Here is a 13973-nt window from a genome sequence, read left to right as displayed (position 1 = left end):
TTTCGGTCAGATCAATCTTGTTTCAACTCTGTACAGACGTAAACAAATGGGCCCTAAAAATCTATCGCACGGGCTGGAGTGCTTTAGCAACACCCTTTGGATTTAGGCGACCCTATTCCATCTTCCGCCGAACAGTTTGGAAAGAATTGGGCATCTTCCATACCTGGTTCGATATACAGGGAAATCAGCGGAACAGTTTCCAAAGAACTGCAGTGATGTGGCCCTGCAGGATGAGAAAATCAATTGTGCGAGCGTTTCTTCAATGTCAAAGCTTGAATTTCATCTGCAGACATAATACGAATTATAATCATTATGTGTCGAGAACCATCCCACTTTCATCTAACACTTCTTCTGGTAATTCAGATTTTTTCCCTTCGAATTCATATATTTATTTGTTTTTTTTTAAGTGTAAAGATTGTATCTTTTTTGTTAAATTATGTGGGCGCCCTACTTTCTTGCTTTTATACTCTTCAAATACTTTTTCTGATCATACTTTCTTATATGATTTTAAAGTTTGTATCTTAGCTTAATTGATTAAACTTAGGTCCATGCATAAATAATATATCATTTGTTGTTGCCCTGTTACGACTAGAAGGAAAGAAAATCAGAGATCCTACAAATCATTTATGTGTTAGCAATAAGAGTTAAAACTTTGTAATCCTTGAGATTATGGATGAAAGGGTATTTGATTCTTTTTGTTTTTCAAAGCTTTTCCACTGTACCAGCTTCCACTGCCAAGCTTTCATTGAAATCTATTCCTCATTTACCTGTTCCAGTATTGTTGTTTGTACATATAAGTTCTATGATTTGTATTCTAAAACCTTGATATCATGTTGTTGTTCTTGTGATGGCTTAAAATTTCCCACCCATTTCATTAGTTGCTTTGTGTGGTTTCAAGTTATTCATCGAATTCTTGCTGGTTGGTTTGTTGTTTCGATATTGAACTTTTCCTATTTTATTAGCATGTTTTCGTTCCGAATCAAACCTTGTGAAGTTTCGGGTCTACACTAGTTGAGTTTTGTTTTCTTATCTTTTCAGATTTTATTTTTCTCCAGTTTAATTGACCTGCTTAAGTTTGTTTTCCTTGGTTTTTCATTCCTAAAAACTTCTGGATACCCACCTAATAGCAACTGAATTTCATTCTTGAAGGCATATATATTCTTATTGTCAATTCTATTGAAGTTCATTTCTCCAGCTTCATATAATGTGCTTACCAAATGATTATTTTTTCCAAATTTTATGATCGTGGAAACCTTAATTTGCTTATTCGGTAAATTGAAATTGAAATCCAGAGTATATTTTTGTTCTTTTAATTTTGTTGCTCTCATGTTTATTGTGTCCTGGGTGAAACCTTGAATGATGATAGTTTCGATCCTAAAATAAATTACATGGACTTGTATATTCTTCATCATCTAACTGACAGGGAATGATTAACATAGTTACTGTCGGATAGAAGCAATAACAAATTATATGATGTATATATTTTGAGGTCATTACAGGACCTTGGTGTTGCGCAACATGGAGTTGTATGGGGGCTGAGCACCCATATAATTTTTGGAGAAAGTATTTCCCATCCTTAAAGTTTTGAGTAGTTTTAAAAGCCAGCTTTTGTTTTCAGTGATTAACATCACAGAGTTGTAGAATTTTAATGATGATGTGATTCATAGTCACTCTTCCACTACTTTTGGAATTCAGACGAGCCTTTGACATGTATAATTTTGGTGCTTTAGTCAAAAGTGGATGTTGGGATGCCTAACTATACATACGTTGCATACTCTATATATTTATTTTTATATGAACAATTCGTAAGTTTTGGGACCCTAGGCGCACGTCTAGTGCTCATATAACCAGGACCATCCCATGTGTGTGCAAATTCTCCGGTCTAGTTTAAGTATTAATGTGTCATATATATACAAACTTCTAGTGTTTGCAATCTTTTTAATGGACACCATAGAATTCCTCCTGTTTGATTATACTCTTATGTACAAGCCAATGCCACTTGTTGGATTCTTGTTTTGATGGTTTGTCCCAAAAAACTATTTAGCGATAATAATTTTGTGTAAGACCGTATTTACTAAATTCATATTATAAATGTCATTGCATAGTTCGGAATTATATATATCTTTAGTCTAAATCCCTGCAGATATAGGGGAAGTTTGGCTTAGATTAAAAGAAGTTACTAGTTACTTATAAGCGAAAAGTGACTTTAGTTTATGAGTTTGGATAAATTTATGATAGTTTATTACTTATTAAATATAAAAATAATTAATAAAATAATTAAATATTACAAACCTATGTTACCCAGACTCGGCTAAAAGTGTCCAACATGGATTCGTGTCCGAATGTCGGACTCGGCAAAAATTTGAAGATGTTACATGTTTTTGGCCTAAAATAAGTGTCTAAGTGTCCATACTCATGTCCGAGTGTCGAGTGTCCGACAAGGGTACTCGACACAAAATGAAGAGTCCGGGTAACATATTTACAAACTATCTTTTAACTTATAAGTTTATTACACAAAACGTACAATAAGTTGATTCTGACCTATAAATCAGAAGTCAGGTAGAAAGCTTAATCAAACAGGGCCATTATATATCAAGAATGAATCCACTTTTTTGTTATCATGCTACAATCACTCCATTTTCTTTAGCCCCTATATATTCATTTAAAAGTAGTTGCAGTAATTCAACTTTTTTCTCTTCAAGTTCATGTTCTATCTGAATTTGTAAATTTTCAGGTCTAATATACCTTTACGAGTGTAAAGCTTGTATTTTTTTCATTTATCTATTTGCAAATTTGATATAAGGTGAGAGGTAGTGCATCTGTCTTGAGATATCTCAAAAAACATATCATTTTTAAAGAAATTTGGAGTCTACTACTATCTTCTTAGGCTTTGCATTGGAAATCTATAAGGCTAAATATTGAATTTTGCCAGAATCCCCTGAAAGAAGCTACAAGATGGAGGTGGAAGAAAAGGTTGGATCTAGCTCTGATCTAGTGACGATAACATCAAATGCTACTAGAAGTTGGAAGGAATTGAGAAAAGAGAAGATAAAATACCATAAGGTCACAAAAGGAGATGTGATTGATATAAGAAAGTTTCTCTTCACCGAATATAGGGATTACCTCATTAGATATGATGACAATACACAGGTAAGTTTGAACTTATGATTGTGGAATTTAAAATTTCGTATGTCATGTTTCTTAATGATGTATTTATTGTATTTATGGACTAGTTAGTTTATCATATCTTACCCTTCACCCCAGTGTTGTGAAAAGCGCGCCTAGGCGCAAAGCGAAGCAAAGCGCACCCTTAGCGCCTCATATATGTCGAGGCGAAGCAACTTCAATGAAGCGCACGCTTTTAGCCTTGAAGCACAAAGCGCGCTTAAGCACGAAGCGGTAGAAAAGCGCGCTTTAGCGAAGCTGAGCGCATAATAAGATATATAATGTTATTGGGCCACTTTTAAGGCCCAAAAGTACAAACCCATAATAAAAAAAAGAAATTTGGGTCACTTTTAAGGGCCAAAAGTACTAATCCATAACAAAAAAAGAATTTTAGGCCCAAATAAAAAGGCTATATCAGGCTCTCAGCTTTCAACGATTTTAAAAGGGGAAAACCCTAGCCGTTGGGAGTTGGAAGCCTGGAATTCTGCCTATGAAACATAAATTTTGAATTTTAATATTTAACTTTAGGATTGTTTTTCCCTCTAAAAGTATTATTTAATATATTATAAATGATAAATTAAGTTATTTTTGGCTTAAAGTGTGATTTAATATATCATGAAGTATAAATTATGTTATAAACCTATACACATATATCCTAAACAATAAATAAATTTTTTTTGTAAAACATGCGCCTAGCTTCAAAGAAGCGCGCGCCTCGCTTTTGCGCTTTGCGCCTAGGCTCCAGAGAGTTTTGCGCCTCGGTGCGCTTAATGCTTTCGATAACACTGCTCCACCCTTATTACCTCTCAACATTTGTATTAGTCTAATATCGTGAATATAGCTGCTTCCAACTCATGCAGTAATTACTCATAATGTTTCAGTTCAGCTTTTCTTGACCAAAATAACGAGAAAAAAGATAATAAGTTGATGCCGTGCAAGAGATTATGCAACATATTGTGTATTCCATAGTATATAAATTTCTTCGTAACTCCATTGTTCGTCCCATGATCTTACAACATCACAATGGGGAGATTTCACCGGTAAACCCGGTTTTTGTAGTGTGAACAACCCTTCTAGACCCAACGCTGAGTACCAGCAAAAATGAGGAGTCAAAGATTATGAAAGAGATTATGCAACCATATCTTTTTTGTAGAATTTATAAATTTTGCTAAGTTATTTCATCGTCAATTTCTTGATCTTACAAATACCGGGAACCTTTATAACTGAACCCCGGCTGCACTCTATTATGAACACCCTTATAAACCAAAACCAGGTAAATCAAGTTTTTTTTTTTTAGCTAATCACGGGCATATTGCATAAGTCATGTGAACATACATTGTTGATTAGCAGTCAAAATCCGAAAGACCTGTAAGAATAACATTTATGGAAGTTATTAATGGTACCACTCTCGTATTGACTACTATTTATGAGAAAAATTACTATATGTTTTGAGATTGCTTATTAATTTTTTTGCATATACTGTCTATCATGTAGGTTAAGGCTGAACATTTGGCAGGAAAAGTTGTTATCATATACTTTGTGTCACTATCCCTTCATATTCGTGCCAGATCGGTAGAGGAGTATGACACAATTTTCTTGACAAACATTTACAATTATTTACGTTCAAGTCGTGATATTGAGATTGTTCTCGTTGCTATTGATGATGAAAACGAAGGAGAATGTAAGAAGCGATTTGAAGATATATTTTCTCGCATGCCTTGGATTGCCATTCCATTTTCTGATGTCATTTGTAGGAGAAGTTTGGCTGCAAACTTTCATGTGAATGTTACTACTACCATGTTTGTTGTTAATTCAAATGGCACGGTTTTGCAGGATGATGCTAAGTTCCTCATTGAAGATTACGGGGTCCAGGGTTTTCCATTTAGTGATGATAGAATAAAAATACTTGATGCAACAGATGAAGCAGATATTCAGCATCCATCCTTAATAACCCTCCTGGGCTCCCCTCAACGTGATTATGTCATCACAAACAAAGGCGAGAAGGTATGATTTCTTATTTAATAGTACAAGTAATTGCCTCTTAGTGAAGAATCTAATATTGGTAATATTGTTTCCAGAACAATATATTGTTAGATGATGTGAACAATATAGGCCTAGTAGCAATATAGTGAAGAGTAAGTATAGTCTCCACTCAAAAAGGATGTCTAAAGTATATTATAAAGCTTCGTACCATTTTGACAGCTATAGTTATTGAAGTTCCCTTTAATCATTCTCGTCTAAGAAAGCAAGATTGTTTTTCTCAATATTGAAGCTGTTTCAAATTAGACCCTACTTCATTATATACAATCCTTAAAAAGGTTATATGAAAGTCCTCTCTTAAGATAAGTAATAAATATTGTTACTGTTTTGATCAATGAGAAGTGTTTGTTAACCCACATGCATTAAATATTAGATCTGTGTGGATCAAGGCATGATATACACGAAAGCAACTCCATATTATCTTTGTCGAAACGCTCATTCATCTCTTGTAGTTGATAATCAATCACAGTATTCAATAAACTAACCTTGAAGTAGTGTTGATTAGAAACTTTTTGAAGTTTACGTCTTGACCTTCCACGAGGCATAAAGATTGCATCCATATCCAAGACCTCGATCTCGAACCTTTCACAAAACTTAGAAACATCAGCGAGTAAATCACTCCACCCATGTCTTGACCTTCCACGAGGCATAAAGATTGCATCCATATCCAAGACCTCGATCTCGAACCTTTCACAAAACTTAGAAACATCAGCGAGTAAATCACTCCACCCATCATCTCTAAATGTTTGTAACATTTCCTTTGCTACCTTTACTAAAGTTAAAGCATTAGCAAGATCCTGATCTTTCCTTTGCAGTGCTTGTGATAAGTCATTGGTATTCCCAAAACTTTTCTCATCAGATGTAATAAAAAGAATAAACTCAAAGTCAGTCATTGCTTCAATGAGTCTATATATATCTCTTTTATTTTCATGAAAGGATGGCATATCTTTTATAGCTTCAAGAACATCAAGTATCGGTGAATATAAAGAAATCACACTAACAATTGTATGATAATGTGATCCCCATCTTGTATCTCCTGGACGTTTTAAAACTGCCTCCTGATTCAAGCCTCTCCCACTCATTCGATTGCCTTGAGATAGTTCTTCAGCTAGCTTTTCAATCTGTTTCACTCGGACTAACTCTTTTCTCTTGCAAGAAGCCCCGACAAAGTTTACCAAGGATGCTAGATAATCAAAAAAAGAGCAGACCTTGTCATGTTTTTTTGAAATTGCTACAAGTGTTAGTTGCAGCTGATGAGCAAAGCAATGGACGTAGAAGGCAGATGCATTTTCTGCTAGTATTAAACTTTTCAGCCCGCCTATATGTCCGCTCATATTACTAGTCCCATCAAAACCTTGTCCATGAAAGCGTGATATGCTCAGACCATGTGTAGCAAAGAGTGAGTCAATTGCTGATTTTAGTACACGAGAAGTAGTTTCTGGAACATGTACAATTCCAAGGATTCTTTCAATGATGCAACCGTGTTTGTTCACATATCTCAAGGCAACTAACATTTGTTCTTTAGTTGAGCAGTCACGAGCTTCGTCAACTAACACAAAAAAGAAGTCATCTCCAATGTCTTTGATGATTTCTCTGGTAGTTAAATATGCAGCAGCACTACAAATATCTTTATGAATTGAAGGGGCATATAGCTTGTGATTTTTTGGAGCATTATCCAGGCACACTCTATTTGCTTCTTCATTATGCTTGCAAAGAAATTTCAGGAGTTCACGAAAATTACCTTTGATTATTTGAAAGTTCAGATTCATCGTGACCGCGAAATGGCAACGCTTGCATTAGCAGGAACCTAACACATTCAACTGATGCATTTAAACGAGCTCGGTACTCTATTTTTTCTTGGCTAGAAATTTTGGCCATCATGATATCAATATGCTACTCTTGTCTTATTAAATCTTCACAAGCCTTCAAACATTTGTTATGAATGCTATTTTGTAAACCCACATGCTGTTCGAGCTTATCTTTCTTCTTCCAACACTTGAATCCTTCACTTGTAAAAAAATCATGTCCACCTCTATGATCGCCGTATTCAACATTAAAGAGGTAACACACTAAACAAAAAACTGCATCTTTACGAACACTGTACTCCAACCAAGGTTTGTACTCTTGATACCATTTTGGATTAAACCTCCGCTTTAGTCCACCGAAAGTAGTTTGTGGAAAACTTGTAAGCTTTGGTTGACACGGGCCTTTGATCAAATACGCTCTTCTGATTTTTTCCCTTTCCAAAGCTTATGAGCAATACTAGTAATACAAGGCCTTTTTCCAGGATCTGATATAAATCAAATTAGACTCTTCAGGTGAGTGAAAATCATGAACACTTCGATTTGTATCTCTTGCAGCACTGCTAGGTTCTTGATTTTGATTACGAGGTACTTCAATTCGAACACGTTTTGTTCTAATAACAAAGTTATCCATATCTGCTAACCTGCATTACCAAAAAAATTATAGTTTAGTTCACTAAATAACTCAAGAAAAGCAAGTAGATAAGTAATGGTTCTGGTCCAAATATTTAATCGAACATGTTAGTGACAAACAAAAAACCTATAATTCAAGCATAAGAAAACAGAACTAATCACAAGATGAAAGAATCGATATTAATTATTATACGGTGTAAGGTGTTTACCAGTAAAAGAAAATTTACTAAGACATTGATTTTTTCACCTTGCAATTTTTTTACTTGTTCGCCGGTTGTAGTCAGTGGTTTGGCTCAATGTTTGGACTCGGTGGAATTGTTTAGTACTTTAGTGGCAAGCAACTGTGGGTGTGTGTCTGTTTGTAAAAAGTGTGTTAACTTGTACCAAACCCTGGTCCCTGCTTATGTTATATTATAACTTTATTCTTTGAAACAAAGCAAAAGAAATATATTTTTTTCCTTATTAATTTTTGCCCTTAATAAAATATATATATGAAGTGGGGTCAATTTTTTTGTAAAAAAAAATTAACAGGGGTCACAAAAAAATTAAGGGGGGTCAATTTCAATTTTAAAACCTAAAAATATGTAAAATATTAAAAAAATAAAAAATTTAAGGGGGGGTCAGTTGCCCCCCCCTTGCCCCTACTATCCATGTCGATTCTCCTTATTGTGTAATCTATCCATGTCTATTCTCCATTATCCATGCTGCCAAAGCAACAACAGTCAATACACTAAACGCCACCTATCTAACGGAGCCTATTTCTTTCCTTCCCCCACCCCATGTAATATCATTGTAGACTATGTCGCATCCAGAGATGGACACCGAGGTGATAACTAGTTTTGTTATTGATGTTTTCTCCGGATCGCTGAGCTGCACAAAAAACAATGGTTACTCCCACACATACTTATATATGTTCTCGCTGTTACCATGCCCATTATACATTTAGTTTACACTTAAGCAGAAACAATTTTTAATCGGGTTAAATATCAAAGTGGTCACTGAAGTGGAGGTCATATATCACTTTGCTCACTGATCTTAACGGGGCATCATTCATTAAAGTCACAAAAATATCAATCAAGTACCTCCAAATTTTAGTTTAAGGAATAAAAATATTATTTTTTGAGTTTGACACATTATTTTTGAATACTATCACAACAAAGTAAAAGGTTATGACTTCTAGTATTTATGATAATATATTTAGATTTTATAAAATTTATTTACTATTTATTTTTTGTTATATTATTATTTTTATTGTTTTAATTAAAAATAAATAGTAAACAAAATCGATAAAATCTTAATATATTGTCATAAATACTAAAGGTCATATCCTTTTACTTGGTTGTGGTACCTAGGGATGGCAATCGGGTCGGATCGGGTTTCATGAAATCCATATCCAATCCATTATATTTCGGATCGGATCAGGTTCGGGTTCGGATATTAAAAATGTAAATCCAAATCCAATCCGTCGGGTTTTTTCGGGTTTCGGATCGGATTCGGGTTTCAACCGGATATCTTAAAAAAAATTAAAAATAAAAAAAATATAAACCTGTCTAAACTATAAACTATGATAATTAAATATTTTTTTTTCAAAATTAGGATTATTGGATATGATTCCATTTGTTTAATTTAGAACAATATAAACTTAAAACATATTAATTTTGATTATTACCAATTATTCAGTTTATCAATTATAATAAATTTATATAAAATATGCTTATACTTGACCTATGTGATAGAAGACAGCGGATCAAATTTTTTTACATTAATTTATTTAATAACATCCCCTAATGTCATTTAATAACATATTTTATACAATATATTACTGTTCAAGTATTTGTCTTAAATAGAATCCCTCATTCCTTTAACCTAATCTATGATATTGAGATTATTATATTAAATTCATTATAAAAAAATTAAATAACATATGTTATATATATATATATATTATAAATAATTTAATATGAATATACTATATGGCATAAATAATATATATATATAGAGTTAAGTTCTATGGAGTACATAAAAACATTGGAGTATTGGAGTACAAATCAAAATTTTTTAGTTTGATCCTATGTAATATCTTTGATTATCCAAATTTTGATATAATCTATCATTTATAAGTTGTCTTGCACATAATTGTCAATTAATCATTAATATCTTTCAACTTTAACAAGTATTAAGATTATTGTTCGGCTTATTAGTTATATTGCAGAACATAGAGTCCTATGATTTATAAAAGTAATTATTCTACCATTTGATCACGATGTTTATGTTGCAGAACATAATATGCAGGTTGTCAAATATTTACAAATATTATTGGACAAAAAAAATTGAAATTTAGATGACTAGATTACATTTTATCAAACTTTGTACTCCAATACTCCAATTTTTTTTGTACTCCATAGAACTTAACTCTATATATATGTATATGTATATGTATTTATATATATATATATATATATATAGGCCAACATTCTAGAGAGGGACTCCTTATACGGAGTTACATAGCACACCATTGTAAATAATCAATTTTATAATAAATTCTATTATAGAATACATATAAAATATGATTCTAATATTGAATACTGTAACATATATCTATCATAAGTAATTTAACACCTAAAATCTGAAGAAAAAAGTTTATTTTTAAAACTAATTCTACAACAGAATAATTCTGGATGATTATTATTCTGTTACAGAATCATGTTGAGATTTCGCATAATTTTAGATGATTTTTGGAATAAAAAAATTGTATCCCTTCATTTTCGATTTAATAGTCAAAATTTGTAATTATATTCCATAAAAAATATATTAGATATATATATTATGTATATGTTTATATAGGTGTGCTACGTAACTCCATATAAGAGGGTGTGCTATGGAGTGCTACCCTATATATATATATATATATATATATATATATATATATATATATATATATATATATATATATATATATATATATAGAGTTTTACTCCAATAGAAACCTGCTTAGTCTAGAAACTAAAAACCAAGCTGAAATATCACTAAATCCTAAAGCAGATACCACTAAATTCTTAAACAACCACATCTCCACCTCTATCTTCACCAACCCCACCTCCATCTTCACCAACCCCATCTCCACATCCGCCATTGCCACCACCTCCATCGTCACCTCTTCCATAACCACCACCACCTCTATGCCACCTGCCTCCTCCATCTCCACCTCCATTATTTCTCTAACAACACAATCTCCACCTCCATCTTCACCAACCTCATCTTGGTCGCTGCTTCAACCTCCTTCAGCCCCGTTCATACTTCTTTCTCCACCTCGGCTCAACTTCAAAACGCGGCGGAGCCGTCACTATTCCGGCAACGCTCCAACCCCCTACTTCAAGTCACCCACACCTTCGCTACAATCATCCTTCCTCCATCTCGACCTTCACCTCCACCATCTCCACCACCGTCACCACCATCTGAATCGAAAACGTGAACAGATCTGGAGATTTGAGCAGTTTTTCGAACATATATGGAGATTCTGGGCTGTTTCTGCAAGTTTTCACTAATTCTTGCAATACATATCACTAAATCCTAAAGAGAATATCACTAAATTGTACTGCGAATATCACTAACTTGTATTGGTTTCTAGTTTTTATTTTAAAAGTGGTTTCTATTTGATCATGAGCCTATATATATATTCGGGTTTTTTTTCGGATTTCGGTTTGGATCAGATTTCGGATCGGGTTTCGGATCGGTAAAGGTCATATCCAAATCCAAATTCAAAAAATCGGGTTCGGTATATCCAAAAATTCGGATTTCGGATCGGGTATCCGTCGGATCGGATTATTTTGCCATCCCTAGTGGTACCATTCATGAACAATGTTTAAAACTCTACAAATAATATTTTTACTCCTTGAACTAAAATTTGGAGGTACTCGATTGATATTTATTGTGACTTTAATAATTGAAATAATGCCCGGTTAAAATCAGTGAGCGAATTGATATATGACCCTCACTTCAGTGACCACTTTAATATTTAACCCATCTTTAATCTCTATTGGAGTCCATGTTAGCAATACATGACACTGTGTCCAACTGATAAGTGCCAGGTCACGAATTCTGTTAGGTCAACAAGTCAACTTAACGGGAGTGTCATTACTTATTACTAGGATGGTATAGATGAGACCTCGTTTAAATTGATGAAAGAGTTGATACATGAGACTCACTTCAGTGACCAAAGTGATATTTAACCCCTAAAAAACAGAAGACGAAAAGCAGAAGATTAGTAAATTAAATCTGTGGCAACTAAAGCGATGATGGAAACTTAATTTGATCAAACTAAACCACTTCAATGCCATAATCCTTGCTTGATTATTACTCTCATCCCCTCTCCCTCTCCTCTCTTTCCTGGCTCTTTCTCACTCCCTCTCAACTATTGATCAATCGATCTCAATTAAATTAATTATGTGACTAGTACTGCCCTTTTCTTATATTCTATTTGGTTGTTTTAAGTTAAAAGTTATGGCTTATATTATTAGTAATTGTAATTAAAATTCTTTGCAGCTTCCAAACCCACGAGAGAAAAAAAAAAATCTTTGCCAGTTTCCCGTTTCCCTACTGTATGTACATCCGTGCATGCAATTGGTGCCTTGATTAATTGGGTCATTGTCTTAATAATTATTATCGCCTTCTGCATGTTTTATAGGTACCTATTTACACTCTGGAGGAGAAGATGGTAGCTCTATATTTTTATGAAGATGGTACATGCCATTCCAAAGAAGAAATAGCAAGGGTTTATAAAGAGTTGATCAAAACTGAAGAAAATTTTGAGGTGGTTCTCATTTACCTCACTGACACACCACACACTTACCAGAGTACAAATGAAGAGTCATTTTGGAAGGCATTTCAGACTATGCCTTGGTTGGCACTGCCATTTAAAGATCCGAATATTCAGAAGTTGAAGCGAGTTTTTGAGTTTCATCCACAACTTGAAGATGATCATTATGATAGATGTCCAGTACTTGTAATCTTTGGACCTCATGGAGAATTTATTGAACCATTAGGCCACCTAATCTTGGGGGTATATCCAGTCTACCCTTTTACTTTTGAGAGAGTTGCCAAGTTAGAGACAGAGAAAGTCCAGAATTTGAAGATGGAGATGCTGTGGGATCCAAACACTGTCTTTAAAAGAACAGATGGGTCGCAGGTAAATACTGATAGTGATTTTTGCTCCCCCCGGGTTTCCCCGGGCATCTCTTCTATCGTTTGAAAGAGACTCTAATATCGATACTTTTGCTAAAATTAGGGACAAAATGCAGATTATACTAATTCCCTTTTCAGTTCAGAAACTGTTAGCATTAAATGTACCTTTTTACCAGCTTATTGACAAAGTCATTTCCACTTATCTACAGATGAGATTCTCTCAACTTGCTGGGAAGAGGGTCATTAATTTTTTTGAGAGTGGAGTCTACAGTGGACGGGATCACGGTTTATTAAAATTGTTAAAGGAAATGTATCTTGCGTTCAAGGGCACAAATGATGAGTTTGAAGTGATCCACATTTTGGAAAACGAAATGAAAACTATGATACCAATTCAAGATTTGCCATGGTTGGTTTCACTTGAGAACGAGTTGTTACCTGGCGGTTATGATTTCCATGAGTGCTATGAAGAATGTCATATTAACTCTACATTTCTTGCTTTCGACCAAGAAGGAAAACTGGTAAGAAGAACAATATATCCTGTGCTCGAGAATACAGATTTTCCCTTTTATGCTGGTAGTATGGAGGAAGAGACCTTGTCTCAGTTAATTATGAATTTTGGGTGGGACTACTGGACCTACTACCCGAATAAAGGGCGGATTTACACTTTTCATAAAAAACTGAGACAACAGAGTGTGGAGCATTAGTTTGTAGAGTAATGCTAGAGCACCCCCACTGCTTGTTTATGTTCCTACATGCCCTGATTTCTTTCCTGCATCTAGGTGTAATTTAAACCGTTACTTTTGTGTGTGTGTGTGTGTGTGTGTATTTAGGAATTCTTAGCTTAATAATGATTAAGTTGACTATTATACGTCTTTTCCTCAATCCAGTCACAGAGACTTTCATCTTTCGAACATTTCACAAAAGCGTCGATGGGAATGAGTATATGGAATTTATAATGTTAGTTGTAGCGTCGATCATGTGACTTATATTAGTATTATTACCTTCTTCAAATATTAAATCCGATAATGTCACTGATATCCAATATTGCTTTTGTAATTATATTGTTTTTTAATTCTTTTGTTATAATTACATAGACAACGATCTTGATTATTCATTCAGGCGACTTACGTAAAATTTATAGCTTAGGTTATG

At 33.9% G+C, this 13973-nt stretch overlaps 1 protein-coding gene across 1 annotated transcript; it reads left to right on the top strand.

Annotated features, from left to right (window-relative positions):
- Positions 1–13734, top strand: LOC108193488 (probable nucleoredoxin 1). Its single transcript, XM_017360165.2, has 5 exons — positions 1–354; positions 2933–3150; positions 4660–5169; positions 12325–12825; positions 13031–13734. Exons 1-5 carry the CDS (start codon positions 216–218, stop codon positions 13523–13525), a joined length of 1863 nt encoding a protein of 620 aa, XP_017215654.1. The 5' UTR covers positions 1–215; the 3' UTR covers positions 13526–13734.
- The last annotated feature ends 239 nt before the right edge of the window (positions 13735–13973 follow it).

Source organism: Daucus carota, chromosome 7 (assembly GCF_001625215.2).
Source record: "Daucus carota subsp. sativus chromosome 7, DH1 v3.0, whole genome shotgun sequence".
NCBI classification, from domain to species: Eukaryota; Viridiplantae; Streptophyta; class Magnoliopsida; order Apiales; family Apiaceae; genus Daucus; species Daucus carota.
This window is presented reverse-complemented; position numbering and strand designations above follow the sequence as displayed.